The 15,219-nt window shown below is 36.1% G+C and overlaps 1 protein-coding gene across 1 annotated transcript; it reads right to left on the bottom strand.

Annotated features, from left to right (window-relative positions):
- Positions 1-5,948: 5,948 nt before the first annotated feature.
- Positions 5,949-11,100, bottom strand: LOC110582795 (heterogeneous nuclear ribonucleoprotein A1-like). The gene is made up of 3 exons (XM_021692816.1): positions 11,072-11,100; positions 9,729-9,821; positions 5,949-6,963 (listed from the first exon to the last, which is right to left on the bottom strand). Exons 1-3 carry the CDS (start codon positions 11,098-11,100, stop codon positions 5,949-5,951), a joined length of 1,137 nt encoding a protein of 378 aa, XP_021548491.1.
- Positions 11,101-15,219: the final 4,119 nt, after the last annotated feature.

Genomic DNA, 15,219 nt, shown 5'->3' with positions numbered 1-15,219 from the left:
CATGTTTACAAACAGAACAAACTATAACCTATTATTTCAGAATGACTTAACCAAAAATTCTCTAAAAACTTCTACAAACTCAGACCAATTTACATTTTTTTCCATTTACATGCTCCTCTTCTTCCCCTTTTGTTCTCATCTCAGGTCATGATTAGTAGTATCAATTAGTCTGAACTAGATCCTAGAAAGCATCATTTTCTCCTCGATCTTCAACACCTCCCTCTTTCTAGTCAGTCACTAAATGCCAGAAACGTTTCCTCCTAAAGATTTGAAACTATCTTCTCCTCTCTACTCTCCCTATCACTGACTTAGTTCAAGAATTTACCATCTTTCATGTATATTATTGAGTTATGCTCCTCAGTTGTGTTCCCAATTCCAGTTATAGTCATCTCCCATCCATGTTGAAATTGATTCCACAGAGAAATCATATAAAATACAACCTAAACTAATATTTATCAGATCATGACCTGAATGACCTTTTATTTTCTTACTGTAGTCTGTCTCTCCATCTCACCTTCCATCATTCCTCCTAATGCATTTTGTAGAATACTTACATTTATTTGTATAAATCATTATTTTCCACATTGCTATGTTTTCTTCTTTAACTTTGGTAGAATTCCTTCTTTTTGCAGTTTTATTGAGATACAATTAACGTATAGCACTGTATATGTTTAAGGTACAGAAAATGGTTTGACTTATATGTATTTTGAAATGATCACTACAATAAGTTTAGTTAACATCCATTATCTCATATAAATATATAAAAAATAAAAAGAAATGTTCCTTGTGAGGAGAACTCTCAGGATTTGCTCTTAACAGCCTTCAAATATACCAGACAGTAGTGTTGACTATAGTCACCATGTTGTGCATTATATCCTTAGTCCTTATCATAGGACTGGAAGTTTATACCTTTTGACCCCGTCATCCAACTCCTCTACCCCCCCAACACCCCACCCCCTCCCACCCTCACCTCTGGTAATTACAAATATGATTTTTTTCTATAGTTTTGCTGTGTTTTTAAAAATTTGTTAGATTCCACCTATAAGTGAGATCATAAAATATTTGTCTTTCTCTGTCTGACTTATTTCATTTAGTGTAATGCTCTCAAGGTCCATCAATGTTCTTACAAAAGGCAAGGATTTCTCCTTCTTTTGGGGGCTGAATAACATTGTTACATATACTATTTGTTTCACGACTTGTTTTTTAATCTATTCATCCTTCAATGGACAATTAAATTGTTTCCATGTCTTAGTTATGTGAATAATGCTGCAGTGAATACAGGGATGCTGTCTTTTAAAAATGTTTATTACTATTGGGACCTCATCAGATAAAAAGCTTCTGCACAGTGAAGGAAACAACCAACAAAACTAAAAGGCAACCTTTGGAATGGAGTAGATATTTGCAAAGCACATATCTCATAAAGGGTTAGTATCCAGAATCTATAAAGAACATATCAAATTCAACACCCAAAAAACAAATAATCCAGTTAAAAAATGGGCAGAAGACATGAATAAACATTTTTCCAAAAAATACATACAGATGGCTAACAGACACATGAAAAGATGCTCAACATCACTCATCATCAGAGAAATATTTTATTATTTTTAAAATATTAAGGTGTACAACATGGTGCTTGGATATACATATGCACTGTGAAATAATTAGTACAGTCAAGCTAATTAACATACTATCTCCTTACATCGTTACCATTTGTGTGTGTGTGATGGTAGCACCTGAAATCTACTCTCTTAAGAAATTTCCAGTATTTGAGGGGTGCCTGGGTGGCTCAGTCAGTTAAACATCTTAATCTTGATTTCGGTACACGTCATGATCTCGGGTTTGTGAAATCCAGCCCCACATCAGGCTCCTTGTCGAACGCAGAGTCTGCTTGTCTCTCTCCTTCTTCTCCTCCTCCTGCTCATGTTCTCGCTTTCTCTCTCTCTCTCTAAAATAAATAAGTAAATGAAATCTTAAAAAAAAATAAATTTCCAGTATTTGGTATGGTGTATTAACTATAGTAACCTGTTCATTTGATCCCTAGACTTATTCATCCTACATAACTGCCACTTTGTTCCCTTTGACCAACACCTCCCCATTTTTCCCTCCCTTGGTAACTACTCTTCTACTCTTCACTTCTCATTATTTGACATTTTTTAAATTCTACGTGTAAGTGAGATTATGTTCTTTCTGTGTCTGGCTTATTTCACTTAGCATAATGTCCTCCGGTTTCATCCATGTCGCTGCAAATGGCAGGATCTCCATCCTTTTTTTTTAAGGCTGAATACTGCTCCATTTTTTATATATACCATAATCTCTATGCATTTTCATGTGTGGTGCACTCTGCTTGAACTGCCCTATCTCCTCTTGTCCACCTGTCAGACTCCAGCTTAACTTTAAGACTCAATTGAAATATCAGCTCCTTTAGGCAAAATCCCCTGACCCATAGGTAAAGCTTGACACCCCTTTTCCATCATATTTTATATGGTGGAAATATATAATTTTAATGTTTTGTTGATATTATTTCTTTGCCTGTGAAAGTTACCTTCAGTTAGATCAGTGGTCAGCAAATATTTTTCTGTAAAAGGCCAGGTAGTAAATAGTTCAGCCTTTGTGGGGCAGTTCCTGTCACAATCTCTCAACTTTCACAATAATGTAAAATAATATGCCCCTAACAATAAACATAAACAGCCATAAATAATATGTAAATGAACACACACAACTGTGTTCAGGTTAAACTTTATTTACAAAAACAGGCAGCCAGCTGGATTTGGCCTCTAGGCCATTGTCTGCCAACTTTAGAGTTAGCAGACTAAGACTTACTTGTGGGGCTTCCTCCAAAATACATATGATGGGGTATTAGTGTTTATTATATCTTAATAAATATAGAGTCCAGTCTGTTAAATAGACCTTGACTTCTCAGTGAAGACACTTTTTTAAGTGGTTGTTTCTCATCATCAGCAATGGATTCTTGTACACCATAAAACTAAAACATCGTAAGCTCTATGAACAATTATGTATACTATAACAAAAATTAGACATAGCACATTTTGTTATATTACCATTCAGAAAATGGCTGTGAAAGGAATTTTTCAAGAAATGTACATCCCCATTATATGTGTGACTTCCTGTACACAGATCATAAGGTGCCAGGTTGGTGTTATGCTCAGAGTACTGCTTTATCCCATCTGCCTCACACACCCTCTCAGAGGTTCTTCACTATTAAGAGTGTTACAGCTTGTTCAAGAACAATGGAAGGACAAAAATTCACACACACTAAAAAAAAAAAAAAGGCATTAACTTCATTTTCATGTAAATTATTTTAGTTTATAATAGGATCATTTTACCATAGACATAGTTTCCTTTTTTCCCAATGATATCTGCACTGGGTGATTTTATGATCACAGTAAGTTATTCTTGGGTCTTGTGTCAACAGTAATCTTTCTAGCCTTCAGGTAGTGATAATTTTGTCTTTGACCTAAAAACTAGGACAGGAGCAATGCAGAAAACATTAAAGCATGCCACATAAAACCTACTGTAACAGATTGCTTTATTTTAAAGATTAAAACCCTTAAAATCTAATAGTGGTTTCATTTAAGTACAATAAATAGAAGTTAGCAAGAGTTTGAATTCTATAAAAACATACATTTCCCAAGAGCTTTGAAATTGACCTAATAAAGGTTAAACTAATAAGGCAATCACTTGAAAACTGCTATTAAATTGAAATGAGGGAATATTAGTGTTTACTATATTTCAGTAAATATAAATCCCCAGAGGTATTTTCTATTCTACATTTAAATTACTTTTACTCCCAGGGTTTTCATGAGGGACATTAAAGTTAAGATGAAGTGGACTAGTCATCACGAGGATTTTGAGTGTGCCTCAGTGGATGTTTGCACATGTGTGTTTTCAGCACATTTACAACCACTTATTTGAAATAGGTATTTTTTACTGTTGCCTGAGATAGGGTCCATAAGCTTTGGCTTAGTTTCCCATTGCTACTGTAGCAAATTGCACAAACTGAACAATTTAAACAATGCAAATTTGCTATCTTACAGTTCTGGTGGTCAGAAGTTTGGTATGGCTCTCCCAAGCCTAAGATGGAATGCCCACAGCATTCCTTTCATAAAGTTCTAAGGACGAATTAGCTTATGTGCTTATTTGTTAGTAGAATTTTGTTCCTTGTGGCGACAGAACAAAGGTCCCTGTTTTCTTGTTAGTTATCAGCTAGGACCATTCCCAGCTTCTAGAAGCCACCACATTCCTCGGCTCAGGGTCACCTCTCTTCACCTTCAAAACCGGACAAAGTGATGGAGTCTGTATCAAGGTGTCTCTTTCTTCCACCCAACACCTGCTTCTGCTTTTAAGAGCTCATGTGATTACATTGGGCCCACCTGGATAATTTCCATATTTTAAATTCATTCCACCTGCAACTTTCACTGCCTTTTGCTTTGCAACATAACACATTCTCCGTTTCCAGGATTGGGATATGGACATTTTTGAGGGACCATTTTTAACCTTCTACATTTGGTAATTCCCAGTATCAACAGCAGTAATAGTCAATCCAGTTACTGACCACAAAACGTTGGGATAATAATAATAATAACAACAACGATAATAATAATGGTCACGATTTGTACTTTTTATTTATTTATTTATTTTTATTATGTTATGTTAATCTGGCTTGTAATTCTCATAATAAATTGATAAGGAACCACAAATGCAACAGATACCTAAAGAAGGTTTTGATACGGATACTAGTTATATGAGCTGTGGTCAAAAAATTTTATTGCAATTTTATCAACTGTGCAATAATTACTTCTAATTTTTATAACTTAAAGGAAATAATATTTATAGTTAATAATTTATAGAACTATGACAGCTAGTGAAGGTGAAGAAAGCTTATGTGACTTTTTTTGTTTCTGAGTAAAAGTTCAGTTGTCTTGTACAAGTGGATCTTGGAGAATATTTCTTAATGATGCAGCTTTGGTATAACCACCCGAAAAAGTCTGCCTGAAAACCTGTTATTCTCTGATATAAATTCCCAAGGATGCTTGCTCACAATACTATCTTACTGAATATTTGAAGGTATAGATTTGGCTTCAATTTTATTTTTGGATAGCTCATTTTTTCATCCTATAAAATAAATTTATAACATTTTGTACTGCTCATGATCCCCTATCCTGAATCTCAGGAGATTATTAGTTAATAGTTAAATATTTGTTTACTTGAGTTTATATCCTCAGAAGAAATTTTTGCTACCTCAGTGGTTCAATTTTTTCTATAGCAGCATCATCAAGAATATGATGAATGAATGAGCTAATGGGACTCTTTCTTTCATTAAACCTGAACACTGATCAGACCATTTGTTTTGTATTGTTTTTATTTTGGAGTATTACATTTAGGAAAGAGTAACACACTTAAGTATATCCAAAGGAGAACGGACAATATAATTAGTAAGTCTGGCAATTACACTTTTAAAAAGGTTTGATGAAATCAGAGGTGCCTTGTCTAGAAAAAATGGTAAGTGACATGTTACTTTTCTATATTTCATTGGCTTTGTTATTGAATGTTGATGCTTCTATTATGAAAGTATTTTATTATATCTTTTTTTTAAAGACACATTTATTCAGCGTCATGATCAGACTATTACATTTAGCAATCAACAGCATGGGTCCAAAAATAAAAATCTACATTAAAACCCTTTGTTGGAATGCTTTACACTTTCCACAGAACAGAAACTAAAATAACCTGTTACACAGTTAGTCAAAAATACAGTCCTCGCGTTTTTTGCCCATACTCATGAGTATTGTCTAAAACATGTCTTCTTTGTAGCAGCTAGGCTCAGCCACCACTGTGCTTGGCTGAGTTCACAAATCTGTTGTAACCTGTAGCTTCCCTGTCCCTCCTCTGGCTCTCCTCTCCTGCTAAGCTTTGTTTCCTGGCAATAATTAAAACCTGCTGCTGCTGCTGTAGCTACTGCTGCTGCTGGAACCACCATAGCCACCTTGGTTTCGTGGTTTGGCAAAGTATTGGCCGCCACCACCATAGGGGCCAGAGCTTCTGCCTCCAAAATTTCCTCCTTTCATGGGTCCAAAATTTGAGGATTGATTGTTGTAATTGCCAAAAGCATTATAGCTTCCACCATTACCAAATCCGTTATAGCCATCCCCACTGCCACCATATCCACCATGACCTCGACTGCCACCAAAGCCACCTCGACCACTGAAGTTCCCTCCACGACCAAAGTTGTCATTCCCACCAAAACCACCTCCATGACCACCACCAAAGTTTCCAGAACCACTTCGACCTCTTTGGCTGGATGAAGCACTAGCCATCTCTTGCTTAGATAGGGCTCCCCTTACTTCACAGTTGTGGCCATTCACAGTATGGTATTTCTGAATGACAGTCTTGTCTACAGAGTCATGGTCATCAAATGTTACAAAAGCAAAACCTCTCTTTTTGCCACTACCTCGGTCAGTCATGATCTCAATCACTTCAATTTTCCCATACTGTTCAAAATAATCTCTTAGATGATGTTCTTCAGTGTCTTCTTTAATGCCACCAACAAAAATCTTTTTCACAGTTAAGTGGGCACCAGGTCTTTGAGAATCTTCTCTTGAGACAGCCCTCTTTGGTTCCACAACACTTCCATCTACCTTGTGTGGCCTTGCATTCATGGCTGCATCCACCTCCTCCACAGTGGCATACGTGACAAACCCAAAGCCTCTGGAGTGCTTGGTGTTTGGATCTCTCATTACCACCCAGTCTGTAAGCATTCCCCATTGCTCAAAATGGCTCCTCAGACTCTCATCGGTTGTTTCAAAGCTCAAACCTCCGATGAAGAACTTCCACAGCTGTTCAGGCTCTTTGGCAGACTCTGACTTAGAAATGACGGCGGTGGGAGGGGAGACTTTAACAATGCTTACTCGGCGGTGTCCCTGGGCAGAAAGTATTTTATTATATCTTAATGATACAATTATACTGTAATATTATTAAAATTGTGGAAGATTGCCATCCAAAACCAAACAAACAAAAAACTGAAGATGTGTAATTTTTGACATTTAGCAATATGCTTAGAAAGGCCTTTCATGCATCACAAATATTTGTTGAGTGCCTAGGATACTCTAGGCACATAGGATACAATGTTTTACTAAAATACAACACAAGCATAAACAAAATAAAATAAAATAAAAATACTCCTTCCCAGAGATTACATTCTAATGGGGCAAAAGAAAATGAATAAAATGGATAAGAAAATTGTATCATACATGTGCTAGTGCCTAATTGTCCCTCAATATTAATTTCATTGGCTGAGAACATATCTGTCAGTTATAGTCTATATTTTCCAGCTTCAAAGGCAGCGATATGGGGCCGTGAACTACAGGTGAAGTATATGCATAAAACTTTTGCATCCAATGCCTAAAGGAAATCTCTTGAAGAGTTGCACTTCCAGCAATGGGGGACTAGCCAATTTAGAACAAACCTGCTCAATGTGAAAAATTATTATTATTTTTTAAAAGATTTTAATTTATTTGATAGAGAGAGAGCATAAGTAGGCAGAGAGGCAGGCAGAAGGAGAAGCGGGGCTCAGTCCCAGGACCCTGGGATGATGACCTGAGCCAAAGGCAGATGCTAAACCGACTGAGCCACCCAGGCGCCCCTCAATGTGAGAAATTAAAATAGCTGGATAAGATATACATAAAGAGTATATATTTATATGCAACTGATCATCTGAAACTAATGATGTACTATATGTTGGCTAATTGGATTTAAATAAAAAAAAATAAAGGCATTGGAGTACAGATAAAAGACAACTCCAGAGACGTGAACCTTACATTTGATGCCAAATTTTCCCCTCTACATATTTTTCCATTTAAAAGCATCATGTCTGAAAAACTAACTGAGAGCAGCAGGGAGAGGATGTGATAATAAACCAAACTTGGTAATTTTACAGGGAAAAGGTAACAACAGTAGGAGTTTATAGCTTGATAAGAAGAAATCTGATAAGAAGAAACTTAAAGCCTCATAAGAAAAAAAATCTGTGTTTCCAGTCATGACCCCGAAGGGCTATATCATAGGGTGCACTAGAAACAAACCCACATTCTAAGAACCGAAGCCTTGTTTCTTATCAGCTTAATTTCTGAATTAAGTTTATCTGTTCATAGCAAGAGCATCTGCAAAAACAAAATTACATCCCATCTGGGGGACAATAACATCATCCAGAGCCTCAAAGGAGCTCTATTTATTTATTTTCTCATAAAAGGGGGTATCCCTCAGTTAAACCTAGCAGCCACTAAAATGAAATAGAAATACAGAAGAAAAAATACATAGCAAAATAGAAATGTAGAAGACCCTTACACTGGCGTTACCAGTAATTGTTTGAAACCACTATATTTAAGGGGCTCCTGGGTGGCTCAGTTGGTTGAGCGTCAGACTCTTGGTTTTGGCTGAGGTCATGATCTCAGTGTGGAGCCCAGACACTGCTCTGTGCTCAGCTCAGGGTCTGCTTGAGATTCCTTTTCCCTCTCCCTCTGCCCCCCACTTCCCCTCTTGTGTGTGTGTGCATGCTCTCTCAATCTCTCAAAAATAAATAAAATTTAAAAAATTAAAACCACTATATTTAATATACATCCAAGGTATTAAGTGGCATGAATGGAGAATTTCACCAGAGAAATGAAACTATGAAATATCAGATATTATTTCTATAATGGAAAATAAAATTAATAGCTCAGTGATGGTTTCAACAGTAGGTTAGGCACAATTGAAGAGAAAAAATTAGTAAATTAGAAAAAAAGATTAGAAGAAAATACCCATATTAAAGCATAAAAAAGATATAAATTTTATTTTTTTAATTTTTAATTTTTATTTATTTATTTGAGAGAGAGAGAATGAGAGAGAGAGAACACCTGAGAGGGGATAGGGTCAGAGGACGAAGCAGATTCCCTGCCGAGCAGGAAGCCTGATGCGGGACTCGATCCAGGGACTCCAGGATCATGACCTGAGCTGAAGGCAGTCGCTTAACCAACTGAGCCACCCAGGCGCCCAAGATATAAATTCTAAAAAGAATAATAGATACATGGAATATGGTTTAAAATCTAAATTGCATGTTACTGGAGTCTTTAAGTAGTAGACAAAGATTGGTGAAGATGCAATTTTTGAAGACATGAAGACCGACAATTTCCAAAACTGGTGAAAAACAGTTTGCCAGTTCAAGGAACTTCATCAATCTTCAGTCAGAATAATTCCAAGAGAAACTGTACCCAGACAGACATTTAGAACAACTACTGAAAATTAAAAGGAAAAAAAAAGAGAAAGAAAATATCTTTCAAGTTGTAAAGACTGACTTTCTACATGTTCTCTTCCATGCTTTTTTCAACCCTTAGGTTACTTGTTACAGTTTCATGTTCCCTGAACACATTTTCAAACTTGACTTTAATTTTTTTTTTTTTTTTTTAAAGATTTTATTTATTTATTTGAGAGAGAGAATGAGAGACAGAGAGCACGAGAGGGAAGAGGGTCAGAGGGAGAAGCAGACCCCCCGCCGAGCAGGGAGCCCGATGCGGGACTCGATCCAGGGACTCCGGGATCACGACCTGAGCCGAAGGCAGTCGCCCAACCGACTGAGCCACCCAGGCGCCCTAATTTTTTTTTTAATAGTGAGCATTATTGATTTACAATCTTGGTCAAAAGTCTTTGTAGCTCCTCTGTAGTTTCAGCTGTTTATTCACCCCTCCTGCGTCTCTAATCGTTTTCCTGTGGACTGTTCATTGTCTAGGTTATCCAGTTGGCTTCTCTGAGACACAGATGAAGATGCTATCCTCCTGAGAAGAAATTTAGTGAATTAAGTTTGTTCACCAAACCGTCTAAATGTTTTTCTAATTTTTGTTTATTCTGTGATTTTCTCAGAGATATATAACTATCTATTAGTATTACTATCTCTATGTTACTATTTGGCTATGATTGTGGTTCTTTTAGCTCTTTGGGATATATGTTGAGGCTGTTTAGACCACTCAGGTGTTGGGAATTTAGGCTTGGCCTCAATAAGCTGATTTGGAAGAGCTACTTATAATCATGATGTCTCCGGGAACAACTGTTTGTCTCCTTCAGTAAAAACTCAGGGTTCTTTGTAATTGCCTGAGGAACGTTTACTTCTGGTTCAACCAAACTATGAAGGACTCATCTTTTGATCTTGAAAAAACTCCATCTTCAGGAAAGGATTCTTTGTTTTAATTTCTGTCCTGCTTGCCTCATAAATCCATCAAAACTGAAGTTTAATTGTGCCTGGTTCAAGGTAAAAGTGGGTTTAATGCTCCTTGTATTTCTCTGGATTCTGGTTTTCTCATGGATTTTAACTGGTTAATTCCTTTTTATCCTTTCAGAATTTGGATGCATTAAGATTTATTTTAAGTATTTTATACAGGTTATTAAAATTTTCATTTTTCCAAATGAACTATCAAAATTACCTCCAAAAATATGAATTCTGCTCACAGGTTTATTACTTTTTGCTCTTAAATGTTTTTAGTTTTATGCTCGAATTTCTTTGTAAAAAAAAAGATGATTTTTTTTAAAGAAATGGTTTCTTGTTTCTTTTCTTTTCTTTTTTTTTTTTAAAGATTTTATTTATTTATTTGAGACAGAGAGAATGAGAGACAGAGAGCATGAGAGGGAGGAGGGTCAGAGGGAGAAGCAGACTCCCTGCCGAGCAGGGAGCCCGATGCGGGACTTGATCCTGGGACTCCAGGATCATGACCTGAGCTGAAGGCAGTTGCTTAACCAACTGAGCCACCCAGGCGCCCTCTTGTTTCTTTTCTTAAAGATTTTATTTATTTGAGAGAGAGAGAGATAATGAGAGAGAGCACAAGTGGGGGCAGGGAGAGGGAGAAACAGGCTCCCCACTGAGCAGGGATCCTGATGCAGGGCTCGATCCTAAGACCCCAGGATTATGACCTGAGCCAAAGGCAGACGCTTAACCGACTGGGCCACCCAGGTGCCTCAAAAAGATGATTAAAAAAAAAAAACAGTTCTGGTTTACAACAAAACTGAGAGGAAGGTACAGAGATTTCCCACGTACCTTTTGCTGCTACATGTAACCTCCCCCATTATCAACATTACTCACCAGAATGATCCAGTTTTTACCAAGCATGAAACTACATCGACACACCATAGTCACCCAGGTCCATAGGTAAACTTAGGGTTCATTTTAGGTGTTGTATATTCTATGAATTTGGACACAAGTATAATGACATACATATATTCATCACTATAATGCATACAGAGTGTTTTTACTTTCTTAAAAATCCTGTGTTCTGCTTGTTCATTCCCTGACCCCCACCTTGAAATTATTTTCTAATCTGTTTTTTGGTTTGTTTGCTTTCTGGGGGGAGGTGGGGACGGATGCATTGCCTTTAATGTACCATCTTGACTGCATCTCGTCATCTTAAAAACTTTATAAGATTTCCCATTTAGTCTATGGATTGTATTTTTAGATATTTTTGCTACCATTTTACTTCTTGATCTCTAACCAAAGTTGACTGTGAAGAAAAAATAAATTCGGCAGACAAATCATTATTTTAAAGTTGTAACTAACTTTTTTTGGTGACCTCTAAAATTGTCAATTTTTAGAAATAGAACAGTCCAAACTTGGTTGGGTACCAGGGTTTTCCCTCTGACTCTATTTATATGTTAGTAAAGTTCATTAATTGTTTTTTTTTTTTTTTTGGTTTGTTTGCTTCCAATCTGCTATTTTCTATTTTTTTGTGTCTAGTCAGACATTTTTGAGAAAAACACGTTAAAATCTCCCATTATGATTTAAAAAAAATTTTTTAGTACAGTTTTAGGTTCATAGCAAAATTGATGGGAATTTCAGATTTCCTATATAGCCTCTGCCCTCACACATGCATACAACTCTCTTATTATCAACCTCCCTCAACAGAATGGTATGACTGTTACAGTTGATGAACCCACATTGATACATCATAATCATCCAAATCCATAGTTTACTTTATGGTTTACTCTTTCTGGTGTACATTCTATGGGTTTGGACAAATGTATAATAAGTGTATCCATCATTATGGTATTACATGGAGTATTTTCATTGCCCTAAAATCTAAAATCCTCTGTGCTTTACCTATTCATCTCTTCCCCCACCAAACGTTGGCAATCACTGATCTTTTTACTGTGTCATGAGCACACTCTGAAGGCGCACATGTGAGTTGTGTCTTTCTACAAGATCAGTTTTATTCAGTCATAAAACAAGGTTAACATAATGATAAAGCAGATTAAGATTTCCAAACTCAATGGCATTTCACCATGTGTTTAACTTGGCTTCTTTCACATCACACAAAGCAAAGCACAAGACAAGTCATGTAACAAACAAGATAAAATCAATCTTGAGCCTTTGCAGACCTCCTCTGGTTCTGAGTGTGTTGTCAGCTGGTTCTGGTCTTGGCTGCAATGCCCTTAGCTGCTTGGTCCTTGCTTGACACAGGCCACTGCTTGACATGAATGACTCCATCTTGCTCTCTATGCTATTTTCATAGTTTTATCCTTTTCAGAATGTCATATGGTTGGAATAAGAGAGTATTTAGGCTTTTCAGACTGGCTTCTCTTGCTTAGTAATATGCGTTTATGGTTCTTGCCTGTCTTATTGTGGCTTGATAGCTCATTTCTTTTTAGTACTGAGTCATGTTCCATTGCCTGAATGTACCATAATTTATGTTGCTTATGTTGCTTTCATACTCATGTGAGTATTTGTCTGGTTCTATTTCCGAACAATATTTTCATGATCTGGTATCATTGTTATGCTTGCTTAATGTAAAAGTATCAGAAAATTATCTTTCCTAGTTTATGTTTTTAAGTGGCTAAATAGAATTTCTCAATATATTATTATGAAAAATTTCAAATTTATGGAAAAGTTGAAAAATGTAAAGTGAATCAATGTATTATAACCACATAAATTCTACATTATGCTAGATTTTCTTTACATACTCACACATGTACAGATACACATCTGTTATTCCTTGGATGTCTTTTAAAGTAAATCTTAGATTTCATTATATTAAACAGTACTATTTATAATTGTTAGCAGTATTACTTAAGTATAATTGATATTTAATTAATTTCATGTATTTAAAATATAGAATTTAATAAGTTTTGGATAAAGTTATCACCACAATCAAGATAATGAGCATAACCATCAAAATGAAAAGAGTCCCCTCTCTGCAGCATCCCTCCCTCCCCTTCTTCCCCAGGCAAACACTGATCTCCTTTCTGTCATTATGTATTAGTCTGTATTTCCTAAAATTTTATATTATGATTCACATATCTTGTATTTTTTGCCTTGTTTCATTCAGTATAATTTTTTGAGATTAATTTATATTGTAGGGCATACCAGTAGTTCATTCTTTTTTTATTCTGAGTATTATTCCATTGTATGAATATAATACAGTTTATCCATTTAATGTTGATGGAGGTTTGGGTTGATTCCAGTTGTTGGCTATTGCAAATAAAGATGCTCTGAACAATGTTGTACAAATATTTGTATGGGCAAATGCTTTCTTTTTCTTGGATAAATCCTTAGTAATGGAATGATTGGATCATATGGTAGTATATATTTAAATTTAAAAAAACACACACTAAACTATTTTCCAAAGTACTTGTACAATTGCAATATAAGAGGCTTCCATTTAAACACATTGTTCCCAACACTTGATGTGTTCAATCTTTTTCATTGTAGTCATTCTAATAGATTTGCTGTGGCATTCCTTTGATTTTAATTTGCATTCCACTAATGACTAATGTTGAGCATCTTTACCGTTCTTTTTTGTGGTCTGTAAAGCTTCCAAGGCTGTTTAAGTTTTTGCTCAGGTTTTAATTGAATTGTTTTATTTGAGAATTTTAAAGTATACATATTATATACTCAAGTCTTTTTATCAGATGGGTGGTTTGCAAATATTTTTCCTTGTCTGTGACAAAGAGGCATTGTCTGCTCCTACTACCCACCCCATTGATGTGTTAAAATGATTTTTTTTTTTTCCTCCACTGGTTAAAAAAAAAAAAAAAGCAATGAACTGAGATTGTTCAGTTTTTGTCTGGGGAGCCAGAGAACTGATGTTTGTGAGTAAATGACTTAAGATTCAGTTTTAAAAGTTTATAATTCTGTGGAACTCAACATTAACAGCATAAAAAGCAATATTCCAAATATTTTTTAAAATAGTGTTATTTTTCAGGCGCTTGGGTGGCTCAGATGGTTGGGCGTCTGCCTTCGGCTCAGGTCATGATCCCGGGGTCCTGGGATCAGTCCCGCATCGGGCTCCCTGCTGGGCGGGGAGCCTGCTTCTCCCTCTGCCTCTGCCTCTCTCTCTCTCTCTGACTCTCATGAATAAATAAATAAAACATTAAAAAAAATAAAAGTGTTATTTTTCAATTCAAATAGGAAAAAGCAAAAGAGATTCTGGTATTTCCCATGTCACACAAAGATAGGGCAGAAAATACTTTCAATATCTGCAGTTAATCAAGTCAACATTAAGTGGGATAATGTACACAGGCCATTTTTTAGATACTTAAGATTTGATTGAGACCATTTAATTAGTTATCAAAATCAGTTTCACTCATAATAGTATAAAAGCACATTATGGCTTTATTGAGGTTGCAGTATTAGTCACATAAAAATAAGGAACTTGAAAACTGAATATTTCTCCAGTAATGTTATCTTGGCCATCTACATTTATGTTTAATGTATATTTACCATCAAATATCATTCAAAATAATCATAAATTAAAATAAGTAGCATTTCCCATGCAGAATTTGATCAAGTTGTTGTTTTATTTTTATTTATTTATGTATTTATTTATTTATAAGGTTCTATTTTTTATTTGAGAGAGAGGGCGAGAGAGCATGAGCTGGGAGTTGGGGGGTGCAGAGGGAGAAGCAGGCTACCCGCTGAGAAGATGGCCTGATGCAGGGCTCCATCCCAGAACCCCAGGATTGTGACCTGAGCCAAAGGCAGATGCTTAACCAACTGAGCCACCCAGTTGCCCATTATTTACTTTTTAAAAAGATTGTTTATTTATTTGAGAGAGAGTACATGAGTGGGAAGGCGTGGAGGGGGAGGGAGAGGAAGAAAGAATCTGAAACAGGCTCCACACTCAGCATGGAGCCTGACATGGGGCTCGATCCCACAACCCCTGAGATTATGACCTGAGCCGAAACCAAGAGCTG

Source organism: Neomonachus schauinslandi, chromosome 12, assembly GCF_002201575.2.
Source record: "Neomonachus schauinslandi chromosome 12, ASM220157v2, whole genome shotgun sequence".
NCBI classification, from domain to species: domain Eukaryota; kingdom Metazoa; phylum Chordata; class Mammalia; order Carnivora; family Phocidae; genus Neomonachus; species Neomonachus schauinslandi.
This window is presented reverse-complemented; position numbering and strand designations above follow the sequence as displayed.

What these genes read in the sequence shown, in the direction of transcription:
- LOC110582795 (XM_021692816.1), bottom strand. Translation starts at nt 11,100, where the DNA reads ATGGGGGAGGTTACATGTAGCAGCAAAAG. An exon ending in GTTACATGTAGCAGCAAAAG is followed by an intron (nt 9,822 to 11,071) that starts GTACGTGGGAAA and finishes ATTTCTTCTCAG; the next exon opens with GAGGATAGCATCTTCATCTG. An exon ending in CGATTAGAGACGCAGGAGGG is followed by an intron (nt 6,964 to 9,728) that starts GTGAATAAACAG and finishes TGTATCATTAAG; the next exon opens with ATATAATAAAATACTTTCTG.